This window comes from Dermacentor albipictus, chromosome 3 (genome assembly GCF_038994185.2).
Source record: "Dermacentor albipictus isolate Rhodes 1998 colony chromosome 3, USDA_Dalb.pri_finalv2, whole genome shotgun sequence".
In the NCBI taxonomy this organism is placed as follows: domain Eukaryota; kingdom Metazoa; phylum Arthropoda; class Arachnida; order Ixodida; family Ixodidae; genus Dermacentor; species Dermacentor albipictus.
In genome coordinates, this window is record NC_091823.1 from 52,496,987 (window position 1) to 52,514,001 (window position 17,015).

A 17,015-nucleotide genomic window follows, 5' to 3' on the forward strand; every position below is an offset into this window, starting at 1 on the left:
TCGTACATAATTTGACTACTTATGGCAGCTTCTACAATGCCACCTCAATAATAATAATATTTGGGGTTTTACGTGCCAAAACCACTTTCTGATTATGAGGCACGCCGTAGTGGGGGACTCCGGAAATTTTGACCACCTGGGGTTCTTTAACGTGCACCTAAATCTAAGCACACGGGTGTTTTCGCATTTCGCCCCCATCGAAATGCGGCCGCCGTGGCCGGGATTCGATCCCGCGACCTCGTGCTCAGCAGCCCAACACCATAGCCACTGAGCAACCACGGCGGGTAATGCCACCTCGTACACAGGCGTCTACTTTCATTATCCCAGTGCACTGCAGCCGCTCATCAATAAACCATTCAGACGCCAAATTTCATCGCAGCTTAGCGCCTGCGTAGGGCACGAAATCGCCACAATACACAACAATCTAAAGATAGCGGGATCAAGGCCGTTAGAGCGTCATCGACACTGCGTAAAATGGCACATCCGGTCATCGACGCTAAGCCGAACCCGAACCGTGTTTAAGATAATCTTCATGTTCCAAGACGAGGTCGACTACCATTGCATGGTATATTGGTGCAAGATAGTCGATAAGCTGAGCTACGCAAAATAATAATAATAATGATAATAACAAGAAGAAGAAGAAGAGGAGGAGGAGGAGGAGGACTTTACACACAACCGGCTTACGATATCTGTACGCATACATGTAAACTTCTAGTATGTAAACATACAGTGATGCGTGCGCAGAAATAACACCTGCGGACGCACAGGTCACAGCGCAACTCGATTTGACCTGAGCCTGCCCTGCATACCAATCATAATGTTTCTCTATGATCTTCCGGATACTTCTTGGGAATTGCGCCAACAGCTCTCAAACCTTCGCGCGACCTTCTCTACATAGTGGTTGGACATTCCCGCGCTCTTCATCAAACGGGACAGGAAAGTTTGTCCTCACAAAGCTACAGTGGATAAGACGCTTAGTGATGAGTAAGGCAAAAGCACAATATTGCTACGGCACAATATGTGCGATCACGAAAGGCCAGCAGTGTGAAGACGACGACGACGATTTAGAAGCTAGCGCGGGCTGTCGCCTCTTGGCCAAGCGCAGCGTATTTTCCTTGTAAATATATTTGTACATAGCTTGTCGTCTGCGTCTTCCTACGTAACATATTTGATGGAGGTGGACGTTCCCTGTACCTCGTCACGGAGCTTCGCAGTGGACGGTACGTCGAGCCTACCTTCATGGCTCCCGGCGACGCCAACCCGACTCCACCGGCTCCGACATCTGCTGCCACTTCGACGACCTACATCACCCTCTCCGCTCCCCGTGATCCTGGCGTATTCTCGGCAAAAGATGGGGAAGACGTCGAGGACTGGATCAGCCTTTACGAACACGTCAGCCGCAATAACCGGTGGGACCCAACTATCATGCTCGCCAACGTCGTCTTTTACCTCGGTGGCACACCTCGAGTTTGGTATCGGACGCACGAAGATGAGCTGACCAGTTGGGATTCGCTTAAGCAAAAGCTTCGAGACTTGTTCGGCAACCCCTACGGTCACCAACTTTCCGCGCAGAAGGCGCTTTCCGGTCGTGTGCAGACGTCAACGGAGCCCTACGTCACGTATATTCAGGACGTCTTGGCTCTGTGCCGCAAAGTTGACACCCACATGACTGCGTCAGACAAGGTTTAAGGACATTACCAATTGGTAAGGAAACACTGCACCGAGCAGTGCTCATAACAAAAAAGGAGTGCATACAATGCAACAGCATCGTAATAAGAAACAGCAGCATGTTGCACCGGCAGAGGAATAAAAACTTCAACAACGAAACGGCCGAACTAATGGTCACCGAGAAGCAAGCGGCAATGACTAAGGAGGCGAACACTAAATAAACCTGCGCATGAGTGACCCTGGCAATACTGCGAGAAAGAGAGAGAGAAACAGCGGGAGACATGAAAGACATCACACGTAATGAGCATCGAGTTCCTTCCACGGTGCAGAAGTACAGTGGTGCTTCGACTGCGTAAAGAACGCAAAGGGAACGAGACACGAAAAATGGAAGAGTAAAGGACAACGCAGAACTGCGACACATACACCACGCGCTGAGGTCCCGGCCTGCTCGGCCCGAGGGAGAACCACGTATTGGCAGAATACATCGTCAGCACCGGCGACGGGGACAACCGACAAGCTGTACACAATCCCAACGACGGCGTGAATGAGAAGCTTGCAGCGAACTGACCACAATTAAGAGCTAGAAAACGACGCTAAAAATTACCTCCTGTCATGCGCAACGCCAACCACCTCTTCTTGTGCCTGCCCTACAGTTTCCTCCGCATTAACCATATCCGCCTCTATATCAGCTACGCTCATTTTCTTTTTCATTTCATTTTCTGTTCATTTTCTCACGTCGCACGTGGTCATCCGTGATCGCCAGTTTCCCGCGTCATTATCATTATCCGCGACCGCGGCCCCACGATATCGCCCAGCGCTCTCGTCTCTCGAGCTTACCTCTTCCCAGCATTTGCTCAAAGTCCTAACAACAGAGACAGCCAGAAAACAGCGCTAAATCCATTAAAATACACCGTTTCGCCTGCCAGAACCGTTTCTCCGCATGAGCTACGGTGAGGGCAGTCTATGGTATGGTATGGAAAACATTATTCAGGTCCTTCAGGTCGCGCTAGATTCTTAGCCCGAAGCCGGCCGCTCCCACATCGGGACCGGAAGACCTAGCCTCTCGGCCTCATCGCGGGCTTGATGGACTGCCCATGTCTGTTCTTCTAGTTAGGGGCTACGGAGAGCCGCGTCCCAACGCTCTTTGGTGTTGTCCTTGTCGCTGCGTAACGCGGAGCACCGCCAGAGCATATGTTCCAAGTGTGCTATGCTACCGCGTCGAGGGCCAGTGTAAGAAGCCAAGGATTCGGGAAATATTTTGCTTATGAATACAACCCGGAAATAATCAAGCTAGTACAGTGCTGGCCTTTCACTTGCGTTTACTTTATCTCCGACGATCCACTCTGCTTCGATCAGCAGCACAATTGAATCGGCTCGGAAACAACGGTGCTGCAAGAGCTGAGCCTCGCGAACGGCGAGCAAATAGGCTGCGGCGTGCCACTATCGCACAGAGTACATGATGTGCCCTTTGTGCACTCTTCCGCGGGCACCACAGCGCGCCCCCTTATACGTCTATGTGGGTGTGTATGTGCACGCGTGCGTGTGTAGGAAGCGGAAAACGGTCGCGGCCGCGTACCACGCTCCCCTTTTATCTCGCCCGCTTTAACAAAGGGCGCGTGGACCGAACTCACTGCCCCGCGAGCTCTTTTCTTAGCGACAACGCTACTGTTACGGCTTCAGAAGAAGCCGGAGTGCTGTGGAGGTCCACGGGGGATAGGAGGAAACGGCAACGCAGACAGACCCGCAACACAATGGGAACTCCCATGCGCACAAAAGCGAAGACAATACCAAGGGTCGGTATAGGACAGAGCGAGCCATATATGGAGTGCGCTTCAAATTTCTGGGGGCTCCCTCTGTACGCGCGGCTCGATACTCATGCGCGCGTTCCTTGTTAGGAGAAAGGCTGGGCGTCTTCTCCATCAACGTCTAAAACGTAATGTCGAAGGGAAACACGTCTTCAAGTCGAAGGTGATATACGTCGCGAAATTATTAATTGGACGACATCTTGTCTAGTCGACTCGCAATAGGGGCAGGAAAGAAAGAAAACAGAAGAGGGGGTTAGACGTTACGGCTTCCACGTGGAAGCATTGCTCAGGAGTGTTCAGTCCAAGAGTGAACAAGGTTTCCGTACCGGAGCCGATACGTCTAACCCTCCTTTGACTACGCCACTTTAGGAAGCGTTCTATTATGTGACATTGACTTCGCGTTTAGCCAAGAGCGACGATCATCACATCGCGCTATATTCGCTGCATTTAATTCACGAATGTTTTTCAAGTGTCGTCCTAAATGTCAGATGATTCTCACCACTAGAAAAAGACACTCAAAGAGAAGAGAAGAAAAATTTAGTGCGAGTGTTTACTTATATAGCTAATGCGATATCCAAGCAAAAATAAAGTACGCAGCGGTGTCTGGAGACCACGACGTCAGAGAACGAAAATGAAGCAGTCAGACGAAGTACAAGAATAAAAGCGTCCAGGCCGTCCTTCTTAACGAATGCACACGCAGTAACGTTTCCGCTGTGAGGAAAACTTCAGGCGGGCAAGAAACACTCGCGACAGATCCACACAAAACTGAAGCAAAACCTTCAGAAAAGCACAGGAGGCCCGAGGCGGGATAATACATAGAGAAAGGGTTAGGAAAAATAAATACACAGGCGAAAGACAGGCGGGTTCACATTTGCGTTTTAAATAAGGTCCTTGCGACCGAGCACATTGCCTAGAGCGGCGACTAGAAAAGAAAAAAAAACGAAGGAAGTGCGGAAAAGAAGTGATAACCCCGTTTATACAGCAAATTAAAATATCAAAACAGGCCAGGCTTTCGCTCAATTCGTTGCCGGGGCACGCGCCGTGGGAAAATAAACCGATCCGAGTAGAAGGTGAAGAGAACCGTGCGGTGAAGCCCACTCCGCTTGCCTACGCAAACAGTCTGGCCTATACACACACAGCCTACTTGGGCGCAACTCCCGGTAGCACGAAGGGAGCGCCGGAACGAGTGTCAAAGAAAGCTAGGGCATAGGGAAGTAGCTATTTTTCTTAGCCCTGAGCCGGCTGTGTGTACGTAAAAACCGTGCCTTCTCGTACAATCCTGTTTTTTTTTCTGACTTTATGCCGCAAGGACTAAATCAGCTACACGTCACCGTACGTGCATAATCTGCAGTAGCGTGTATTCAGGGCTATAGGGCCGTGTATGACAGCACGCAGCTATTCGGAAAAACGTGGGAAGTGCAGTGAATGAATGAATGAATGAATGAATGAATGAATGAATGAGAGTGAGTGAGTGAGTGAGTGAGTGAGTGAGTGAGTGAGTGAGTGAGTGAGTGAGTGAGTGAGTGAGTGAGTGAGTGAGTGAGTGAGTGAGTGAGTGAGTGAGTGAGTGAGTGAGTGAGTGAGTGAGTGAGTGAGTGAGTGAGTGAGTGAGTGAGTGAGTGAGTGAGTGAGTGAGTGAGTGAGTGAGTGAGTGAGTGAGTGAGTGAGTGAGTGAGTGAGTGAGTGAGTGAGTGAGTGAGTGAGTGAGTGAGTGAGTGAGTGAGTGAGTGAGTGAGCGAGCGAGCGAGCGAGCGAGTTATTCCTTTCATTCTTTTCTATTTTGCTCCCTCGCTCAGGTGGAATTAACACGGGCATCATTTATATAGCGCATACATCGAGTAAGGAATGAGTTTAGTGAAGGAACGAGTGAGAGAGCCAAGTGAGTGAGTTAGAAACAGTTCTTTCTTTTCTGTTTTGCTCCTTCGTTCAGGCGGCCTTAACGCGTGCGTCACTTTTCAACTGCGTAGAGTGCGTCGGTCAGTGAATGAGCGAGCGAGTGCCAAAGAGGAATTGACTGCAGCCATTTGTTTTTACGTGAAGAGTAACGGGCAACATGAAAAAAAGTCTGGAACTTGATGCAATGATGGCCACTACAGGCCAGAACGACCGACCGCGCTCCAAAGTATAAATTACGCCCGTCTGAAGATGCCAAAAAAAGGCCAGACACGACAGCACGCGATGCATGAGCGCAGAGCTCGGGCATCGCGCTGTTTTAATTGAATAATTAAATAGTGGGCCAAAATAAGCGCCGGAATCGCGCTATATTAATTGAATAATTAAATAATGGGGCAGTGCTGCACGGCACAATCAACGTAATAGTCTATCCTGGAGCAGCGCCGGTCAGCGCACACAAATAAATGGAAGCCGACGACGCTGTTTTGCGGTCTTCAAAACACGTGTCTCGCCATTATTAGCGAAAGAGCATCTGAATCCGTCCGATTATTTACTTTGCGGTTCAATAGTGACGCTCGCGTTAAGTCCATTTGAGCGAGGAAGCAAAAAAGAAAACGAACAGCCTCAATACTAGCATCACAAGTCACAAAGAACCAATTTACTTAAGGAGGCGCATCGTTCATCGGCCACTGTAAAAGCGCACGTCGCCAGGCCAGCCGCGATTACCGCGCTTGAGAAAGCGCCACGAAAGTAATTAAATTAGAGAATCGTAATCGCCGAGACATTAAAATGGCATTCTAGCTGCATTCCCGCGTACATATTTTAAAGACAGCAGAGATACCACGCGCGATTTTAACACCGCGATGCCATCATCAATGAAACGCAAAAGAGGCTACACGTGCGTTGCGAACAAGGGCCGACGAAGTCTTGCACCGCCTCGATAAAGCAGAAGAAGGAACGAAAAATAACCTGCAACAACGAAAACTTTGGACGCCATTGTTGTGCGAAAACCGTTGCGGAAATGTGCTTCACTTCAGCAGTAAGGGGGGGGGGGGGGACAATACGTGCGATTCTGGCATATGATGATTAGAGCAGACGGCTGCTGTGCTGGGGCCGTATTGTGATACGATGCACTTCGGTGATATTATCGCCTCGGCGATGGTCACGTTAGATAAATCAACCGGCTGCTTCCCGTGACGACAGCATGAACTAACGACACGCGCTCTCGAACGCTTGGCAACGCACGAGAGAGCGCACCGGGCGAGTGCAGAGCTGCTCGGGTGCGTTGTTTTCGAGTGTGTAATGGCTGCAGTGCGCGTTCTGCGCACTCAGTATACGGTTGGCCACGGTCGCTTTAGGTAAAATAAATTGAAAACAAAGGAAGTGTGAAATCTTTTATTTTAATGAATAAATCGTGCTACAATTAGCGCGGTTTCGAAACACTGTTTCCGCGTCTGTGTGTCAGCCATCGTGCACCGCCAGAGCGGCATCATCTGACTTGCCTTTGCTACACTTCCCCCCCGACCACGCGAGCAACGCGTTGTCGTGGTGCCGCTGCCAGCTGTTCCAAAACACTGCCACCGAAAACTGTCACTTACACAAGGCACCACAATGCAATAGCCAATCAACAGTCAATAAATATAGCTGCGCAAAACTACGAGCAAACGGCCATCAAGAAAATACTATAAACTACCAACTCTCTTGTCCCTACTACACTACACCACCAACCGACCGCGAAAAGAAGCGCCAGTATGTCAATATGTCGGAATGTCCCAATATGTCGGAAGCATCCAACAACACCGCGATGTCAAATTCCCGTAGGCCTGAACTACTAGATGGTGCTATTTATTTTCCGGTTTTGCTAAAATAGCCAATCAGCGCGCGACGTTGGCGGAGGCGTAGCCAAGGCGACAGTATCGCCTAAGTAGATCGTTTCCGAATACGGCCCCTGGGGGCCGAGATCTGATCCTATCATCGGGCATGTAATTAATTTTTGTGAGCTATTGGTCAAGACAGCAGCAGCAGCCACGGTCAGCGAAGTTCGGGATAGTTCGCAAAAAAATTCACTTAAAAAAAATGTACGCTCTCACGGTGCACGACGGCATCACCGTCGCATCTTTGTTACGCAACGCTCTGCACCTTGGGTCGAGTTCACATATATTTTTATTCGTAAGTGTCCTTAGTCATTGGCTGGTCGCCTTCGTTACTGTTGGTGGATGTCCAGCATCAGAGTTGGCTGTAATTTTCTCTTGAGAAAAATTCTGCCGTACGAGCTTTTCGTGAATAATGGCCCTTACTTCCGTCGTTCCAAACAGTTGCTCCGCATTTACTCGGCATTGCATTCTTCAGGCGTCCTCACGGAACAAAAGTTCACCATTTATTCAGAAACGGGAAGAATGCCTCACCGCTAATAAAGCGGACAAAACCGATTGTCTGAAACATTGGTTCTGCCAGAATTCATGTAAACTTGCTATCTCACTTGAACAACCTCAATGAGCAGAGGTGTGCAAACTTTGAATGTTGCAATTAAGTAATATCACGGCTCTGTACGAAATAGAATTATTGGGCTTTAAGTTCTTTGCCGACATAACCTCTAGAAGCAAGATATGCACGCCGCGTAAATGACGCCGCGCTATAGCGTGCTATAAAAGTGGGATTGTTAATAAACGCATCTTGAAATAATTTATCCTGAAGCAGCAATCCAAATGTAAATGTAACAAAAAGGTACCTTGACGTAATGCACGTATTTTGTTATATACCTTGATATATTTACATCCTACAAACACTCAAATCTTCCAGTATTGGCAGGATACACCCAATGTTTGTTGCTTTTCGGATTGGTCAAATATTCCATTCTCCTCAATTCCCAAAGATCGCCACACTATAGCCTCCGTATTCGAAAATGCGCCTCAACTTGAAGGCCGTACTTTACTCGGGCAAAATAACGCTTGGCGTGAACGCGCTCAAGATGCTCAATGTGTTTTCTTCGGCGCGTTCACGTCAGGCGCTGCTTTGACCAAGTCAACCATGGGCTTTAATTTAGGGCACATTTCTTAATGCGAGGGTTAAAACACAATATTCGAGGACGCCCCATTCAAGCCAGTGCATTGCATAGTCGAGAAACGCACAAAGCGACAAAACTTACAAACACACAAAACCCGGTGAAGCGATAGGAAGGAACCACTGCAATGACCTGACCAGATCGCGGAAGCTGCGCCATCGCGATCTAAACCATAGATGTAAAATTTTATGAAATTTTGAAGGGCGTGAGAAAAGGAACTGGTTTCTTTCATGTTTCTTTCTTTTCCGAAGAATACGAAATATTGAAAAAAGAACTATTGCTCAAAGTGCAAGGAAAAACCCGATACATTTATTTTCTAACACTGAAAAGAATATACCTTTCACATCACTGCATCATAAAAGGCCCAGCACAGCTTCCGGGTTTAAAATTTAGGCACGGTTTTACGTCAAGGCATCGATTTCACATCAAAGCGTGAAGACCGACATTTGTGTCAATCGGTGTCCGATTAATTTCCGCTAGACGCGACAACGCCTCGCTGTGCAGCGGACGAAGCCTTCCGGTCATTGGGGTTCGAGTGCACGTACGCAAGTTTTTGAGCCCGATCCCCTGGGACCCTGTTGCGTAGCTTGGTGTGCACGCTTTCAAACTTTGACCAGTTTCTTTCACATGCCGCAGAAGAAGGGGGAAGAATCTGCAGTAGGCGACAAGCGAGAGGGCTCAAAGGTTGGTGGATGCACCCAGCTGCTTCTAGCTGGGTGCTTCGCAGACTCCCTAACTCATTATTTTGACCAAACTTTTACATACGTCGAAAACAGAAGAATTCTGCGGGGAATCTTTCTTCTTTTTTTTCAATGTTATTCTGATTGGAAAACAAAGAAAAGAAGGAACATTACTTTTTCCGACATTTTCCAGGTTTTTTTCAACCACTTACATCTTTAATCTAAACAGATTCCATACAGCCCCGCCTCTGCCAATTTTTTAACTGCTAATATTTTATCCGGTTTTTTTCTCCAGGTCTCCCACAGACTAACGTTTCATGGAAGCTACGACGTCGCCCGACATGACTCAGTACAGGCAACACATAAAATGAGTCGGCATATACGTATAGCCCATCTGTACCGTCGCTATGCATACGGATGCACCAGTCATCGGCTCTGTTCTCTGCGTAATTAAGCAACAAAAAAAAACAAACGCTGCCTAAATATCAACACTGAAACAAACACATGCTGCGAAGCACGACATTCCTTCGATACGACATTGATTTCTTCGACTCTTACTGCAAGTTCCATTTTCGTTTTTCCGTTTTCGTGTACTTGGACTTTCTCCGCCAGTCTCTCGCAGCCAAGTTGAGGGACGCGTTAGTCGCGCAACGCCGATCGCGCGAGGACTTTGTGGGAGACTGAAGGTTTAGATGCTCAGGTCGGCGGTAGCACTGCGTCGAGTTTTGCGGCTGCCTGGGCTGAAGGTTGCGGAAAGTTTTGCCGCCGAAAGCCGCAGAATGTTTTTTTGTTGAGAGGCCCCGATACGTGCTCTTCTTCAATGCGTAATACCCGTTTCAATACCATATATACTTCTCGCAAATTTATTATTGCGACAGCAATTATATGGGAGCACCAAACGACTTTTCCCCGTCGTTGTCGCCGTGAGGCGCAGCATATATTTAAGTAAACGTATGCTATATGCTTAGACATGCCGTACAGGCGGGTTATATAGCTGCGCTTTTTTTTTCTGCCACTAAATTTACTCATACCAGGTCTTACGTTGCTGAATAAGTTATTCCTCAGAGTTTTGAGAATGGCAGGCCGCTAGCAATTTTCACGAAACACAACATTCACAGCGCATATCTTTTATCCGAAGCCTTCTCAGCCTAATACTAAATGTGCAAAACAATATCAGTGCTCAAACCTGAAAGTGATGTAAATTCATTGCCGCCGCTCTTTACGAGCAGCGTAGTAGCACCACGCGCGATGTCATTACAGGCCCTGTGTGTTGAAACATTTAAGGGTGTCAGAAAGTTTGGTGCAGCCACGCGTCCGCGTTATACAAAACCCGCGTATAGTTGGAGTAAAAAACTTGCTTGGGCTAGTTGGTTCATAGCTGCAAACCCTGATGAGCAGCGCAAAAAAAAAAAATCGCGGACAGAGAAGACAAGTACAGAGTACGGGCGCAGTTACTTCCAACTGTCTTCCAGAAGCCGTATACAAGCGCTTATAAATGCTCAACATCAACACGCGATAGACAAGTTTCCACAGAGCATGATTGTTGCCTCATCAACAAGAAAAGTTTAAAAGCCTTGGAACAACCAATTGTCGATAGTTGGAACACCGTCCGAGAAGTCCAAGCGCAACGCCAAACCTTGCTATTGCAGTCAGTGCTTCGCTCTCTTTTGTGACCACTTTCACTGTTCTTAAGGCTCTGAGCGGCCGGGTTTCGTTCAGTTCGGAGACTCAAGTAGCCTTAAACTGTTCTCTGTCTCTCTCTCTCTCTCTCTCTCTATATATATATATATATATATATATATATATATATACATATATATTGGAACTCGCGCTCTGACTTCGTTGATTCGCCTACGAACTCCTCTTCCCTAGACTCACGTTACGAGGGCACGTTGCCAACGGCAGTACGACAGCCCGTTCTCGCCCGGCTATGCAAATGGAAAAAGTCACACAGCACCGCGGAGTTGGCGTTCGCGAGACGGGCGAAGATGAGAAAAGCCGGTCACGACAGTAAAAAGGGCGCAGCGAGGCAATCTCGAGCGCACTCGTGCCTCAGCGATCGATTCAAATATCCATACCTCGCTGTACCGCGCACACTCGATCGGTAGAAGAGGCGCGAGCAAACATGCTGCTCCCTTTCTCTTTCTCTCTCTCTCTCGAACGTGCTCGATCGCTCACTTGCCTGTATTTAAATAAAGGGATGCACGCAACAAAGTCTATAGGATGCATCGAATTCCTGCTATCTTCTTTTTTTTTTCTTATTTTGTGGAAGTGTGTGTGAATGTGTGTGTCTGGGGAAACGTAGTACTGCCTCCAGCGAACTCGCCCCGAGCGAATGGGGCGCGGTGATGCGCTCCGAAGTGCGCTTGCATTTTAACCGCAGGCCACTGCTTCGGGACAGCTTGCTATGACGTAAAGAGATGCGCGAAAACGGCCGCGTTTTGCGAGTCCTTTCAGCAATGCATTTGCTATCGAGTTGCCCAGGCTGGTGTCGCGCGCAGAGGCAAATACGAACAGGTCTCACGCGATGAGCCCGCGCACTCGCTGTCACAAACGCTGGCACGACGAGAAGCCCCGGCAGCGGAGAGCGCATGCGCTTGGACGAAAGGCACACGCTTTCTGCTGCCGCCCGGTTCACCGTTTCGATTGTGCCACGCCTAAAAAAAAGCTCCCGATTACGCAACCTCAAACACCAGGGATGCGGGAATACAGCGCGCATGACGACACCAGCCATCTCGGCTCGACCTTAGTCCTGGCCGCCCTAGCACCCACTCCTGATGACTTCCAACGTACGGCGCGCGGGCCGCGAGTACGGATGCGCTCGGCCGCGAGAACAGCCATGCGCAACCACAACCGGACCAAAAGAGGAGACGCGCGCTATAATTCCTTAGCACGCTCTCGATTACGTGACCTCCAACACTGGGCGTGCGGTAAACGGCCGCGTAGAGCCACCATCCTTCTCGGCGTACCCTCGCATGTTTGCCCTTGGACCCCGCAGCATAAGGCGGTCATTCTCCTCGCACTCGGACTATATTTGGAGCACCACAACGACGGCGGCAGCGAAATCAAATTCGCCAAATATTGCTGTCGCAATAAAGGTTCTTGTACGCTATACTTAATCATTGGAGCAAGTTCCAGCCAATCCAGGTGCTGGACATATCATTAGCGAAAGGCGGTTAGCCAATGGTGAAAATCTCTTACGAACGAAGGGCTTTGCGAATATGGGCCCTTGTTTTCTGAGCATGTTTTTGGCCGGACGTTATTTTGGCGAGGATCTGGTTCGGGCTCTGCTATTCGCTTTGACAAGCTTCCGTTTCTCTACCACACCCCTGTGAGCCAGTCGAGGCCAAGCAATCGAGCCAATCGAGCCCCGGCTGCACTGCTAGCGATGACCTGCCAATCAGAAGCAAAGTTGCTCAGAAGCAAAGTTGTTTAAATCCAGCGTTTTCCAGTATAAATGTCGCGAATTCCGTCATCGGCACACCGACCCAGTTTTCTGGATAAGTGCGCGAGAGGCTGTACGCGCATTGTCATATCCTAGAAGAAGGGCGGGCACAAAAGCGGGTCTGCATTCATGTTTCAATCCCGGGAATGACGCATACTGAGAGGCAAGAGCTGCAATGCGATACAATTGGAGTGCCGTCAAAGCTAAGCCTGTCGTCTCTTGAAGCCCGATGGAGTCGTAGAAGCTGCTCCGCCAACATCCGAAGCCAGTTTCTCCCTAAATCGGATTTTTATATATTCCCTAGCTTTTTTAAAAATGTGGTTGCTACGTTTGTAGACATGAGTTCTGTAATGATAAAAGTTTGTCATGTGTTATGTAAACGAGGCTGCAAATTTTATAGTTTCAGTTCGTGTCTAAGCTCGTTTGAATATATCCAAATAATTAAGTCATGGATCCAAGCTAAAATGATGCTGCCGTGCAAGTTGTTCCGTTAACGACACAGCCGCCTGCTTGAAGCAGTATTCACAGAAGAAGACGTCAACATGTATCCACTTTGCTGTTTTGTCCAAAATTGCTTTACACCTACAACATAGTTCCAAATTAACAGGAAAGCTTATTCGAATTGTAAGGAAAATGGGCATCAAACTGCTTCTGCAGAATGTAGGTGTCAAAACACTATGCCACTTTACCACGCCAATACAAAAGACGTAAATACTTTTTTTATATATATCATGTACTGACATAGCATCACCCGCTTACGCACGATCGCGTCATTTCCAGCGAAGCACGCAGATACATGGCTATTTTTCACTCTAAAGCAAAAGTCGCCTAAACACATGACCTGTCCAAGATTGTTCTGCGTATGGGCGGTTTGCGATAAACTTTAGCATGCCCAAGCATCGAAGGCTGTTTATCGCCACGAACGCATTGTCTTGCTCGTCGTAAGGCATACGTGTCCGCTTACGGACAGATTTGTCTGTGCCATTTTGTTCGGTGTTCCAGCACACTTTGTTTCGCCGGTTACAGATGAATATTTCATTGCGAGTGCACAGATGTCGACAGCACAGCTATAGGTACAAACGGCTATAACGCAATAGCAGTACTTCTATAGTAGTTCCAGGGACATCCACACCCAATCATTTACTTGGCGAGATGCGTTCACTGCGCTACTGGAAGATCAGAAGTCATAGTTCGCATCTAATGCGAAGGTACTTTGTGGTCACTGAAAGCAAAACATGCCGTCACGTCGGCAGTTTCACAGTTTCAATGCCCTATCACGAATTTCGCCTAGATTTGGACAAATATACCCTTTTCCCTAAACAAAGTATGGAATCCCTATTTCAAAGAAAATTGGCATCAAAGAAGTTGGCATCACTGCATAGAGGACACATTAAGCACTAACACGGACTTGTTTAGTTTAAAAGTGGCGAAATTATTGCATTATAAAACGTAGCGACGTGCGCAGACTAAAACACGTGTTTGGTCCGTGCCCACGAAGTTTAATTCCTTGAACGAATGTGAATGGTGGAGAATGTGAATTGTTGCCGAAGTAATTTTGCCATACAGCACGTGCTTCAATTTCCCAAGTACACTGATAGCCACGTCTTTAAAGTTTTGTTGTCCTTGAAGCGCTTCCAGGTAAATAATAAAAAAAAAACAGCCACGGAAGCATTTCCCGTCGGCGAAAGGTGGCCTGCAGATCTATACCGAACTAATAGTACAGAGACACAGTGGCGGCCACTCACCCTGGATGCCTTATGTCAGGCAGCGACCTGTTGAGCGCGATGAAATCGCTGGCCAGCGCATTGAAGCCGTTGACCTTGTACAGCTCGTCCTTCCTCTTGTCCATGCCGGCCGGCAGGAAGTAGGCGGCACCCTGCTCGCCGGGACCTTTCGCTTGCGCTTCGCGGCTGATCATGGCACGGTCGTGCCAGTCCTTCTTGCCATCGGCGTCCACTTGGCCACCGGCCGACAGGTCGTTGGCTACAGCAGGCTGGGCGCGTAGATGTTGCGCCTGCAGACAAGAAAGACGCGAGCGACGGTCAACAAACAAGAACTTTTCAAAACGAAGCATGTAGCCAAAGCCTTGCAAACCTCACGGGATGTGCTGTGAACACATCCATTAGTAAAGTACCACCCTTCAGTATAGCTGCCAGAGCTACTGAACAAAAAGTTCCGCGCGTGTTAACAAAGTTCAATACAACTGCCGTAAAGTTGGGTCTAGTTAGCTACTACATGAACATTTTTTAACGGATGCAAGAAAGGACGATGTTCTGTATGCGCTATTCAAGTAAGCTGCAGGACATCCGCAAACTTCATGGAGAATGTCTGCTAAGTTGTCCAGCTCTCTCACTCGTTTCAACCAGATGAGTGCGCGCGCCAGCACATTATCTGGGCTCCCGTCCCTTGCCATGGCAGTTGCATCCTTCTGGAGGCTAGACGAAAATTCAGCAGTGGTTAACGAGCACCTGCAAAATCACGGCGCCTTACACGCACGCACACGCGAACGCACACACAGTCATACACGCACGCACTGGCATTTACACAGCGCGGCTCGGGACACCGGCCGACGCCTCTCAATTGCAGGGTCACCGCGCGAGTACAACGGAATTGCGCCTGCTCGGTGTGACCGGGAGCCCTCTGAATTACTATATAATGGTTCTCTCACTCGCCCCTCTTCCTAAAAAAAGAAAAAAAAGAAAATGTGAGCAGAGAAGCACCGAGACGAAAATGGTGCACCCGCCTGCTTCAACAGCACCGGTAAGTCCGTATCCTTTCCTTCACCCTTTGCATCATTATGTCTTCCGACGAGTCCGTGCCAGTAACACTCTATCACGCACGTCGCAAGTCCACGCATATTCCCCTAGCCGCGCTCAGAAGACCGGCTGCCGTTAACAAGTGCCGCCATATTCTCGCACGTGCGTAGGCACCGTACCACCCTAAGCAAAACTTGGGAGACTATAATTCTTCCGGCGTGGCTGTGCAGCCTGGAATAAGAATTCGCAGTTCAATGGTCAAATTCAGAAACTCGTTGCGTGCGCTACTCGATTTCAGGCTGCATATCTAGGTTGCAACACACGCACAAACACGCACGCACACGCACACCCACGCGCTTCCCTATACCTGTGGTCTTTCAAACATTTGGTCACGATTGTGCGTGCCTCTTTGTTGCTTCTGGTAGATGCCATATAGCTGTGCACCATTCCATTTCTTAAAAGACTTCGCCGTTTCTATTTCGTGGTTGCTAGACACCCCCACGTTTTCCCAGAAACTCGCCAATATCGATTCGCTTTTCCTTTCCTCCTTCTTCTTTTCTTTTTTCTTTCCTTTTCTTTTTATTTCAAAGAAGAGGAAGCGCGTGCATGTAAACGGTGACATTAAACTAACCATTCCGAGCAGTGCTTACCTAGAAACGAATTTGAGCGCAAAACCGGGAGATCCGTTCACATCCGTATCTCTCGTCTGCGTCGCCCACCATGACCGGGTATATCTCCTTCGCAACATTACATATGGAATAGTTGCCTGCTGAAGGTAGAGCGCTTTCAAAGTCACACGCGTCATTATCATTCATTTTTAATAAATAAAAAAGGAGTGAGAGGCACACGAGCAAGTATTTGTTCGCGGGGTCATTAGATAAATTTTTTGCAGAAAAATGTCGTTCTTTTTTTTAAGCGACGACGCACTGCAAAAACAAACAAAATCTGAGGCCGACTTCACAAAGTTTTTCGTCAGTATATGCCATCTGCCAGTGGCTAGCCGCTTTCGCTAATAATGTGTCCAGTACAACGGCTGGTTGAAATCTGCCCTTAGGCACAGTTGTAGCGTTGCAAATATTTTGAGACTACGGGTCCTAATCGACGAAAAAGCGCAATACGTGCGCGATGAAAGCGAGACAGGCCATCTGTTCCCGCCAATGGCTGCGAGCAGGCGACAGCAAAGCGAACACAAACGCAGCTCACGAGCAGAGCGTAGCCACGCAGTTGCACGTTCGACCAGAGTAGAACGTGATACGAGGCGCCAGTGGTCGGGACAGACGCGCCGTTGCTAGGGAAGCAGCAAGTGCGAGTCAGCACTCAACGGAGGAACCACCCAAAGAGAGAGAGAGAGAGAAGGAACAGAACGACAGACGATCGCAATAAATGTCCGGCAGCTAGCGACGCAGAAAACGAAGGGGCGACGTGCTCCACACTGGGATACACCCAGGGGCAACCGCTTCATTAGCAAATCGTCACACGGTGTAGTACAAAAGCGAGAAAGCGTGTCGACAGTGCCGACACGCTTACAAATGTTCACACAAGCTTTGGGGGAAAGAAACGAAAAATGCCGAAGACCGCCTTTACCAGAGGGGGCGCAGCCTCAAGTTGAGAGGCGCACGCTGTAAAGTCACTCGCACGCAAGTGCAGACGGCACCACTCGATCGATTCGTCGCTGTAAGCTTAGGACTCGGGGAGATTCAGCTGTTG

At 48.7% G+C, this 17,015-nt stretch overlaps 1 protein-coding gene across 3 annotated transcripts in view; it reads right to left on the reverse strand.

Annotated features, from left to right (window-relative positions):
* The window catches only part of LOC135914086 (putative polypeptide N-acetylgalactosaminyltransferase 10), a 178,442-nt gene that overhangs the window by 40,418 nt on the left and 121,009 nt on the right, over window positions 1-17,015 (reverse strand). For all 3 annotated transcript variants that reach the window (XM_065446833.2, XM_065446830.2, XM_065446832.2), the window contains one exon: window positions 14,298-14,566. In XM_065446833.2, the coding sequence (XP_065302905.1) occupies window positions 14,298-14,566 (269 nt within the window). The remainder of the gene's footprint in view (window positions 1-14,297; window positions 14,567-17,015) is intronic.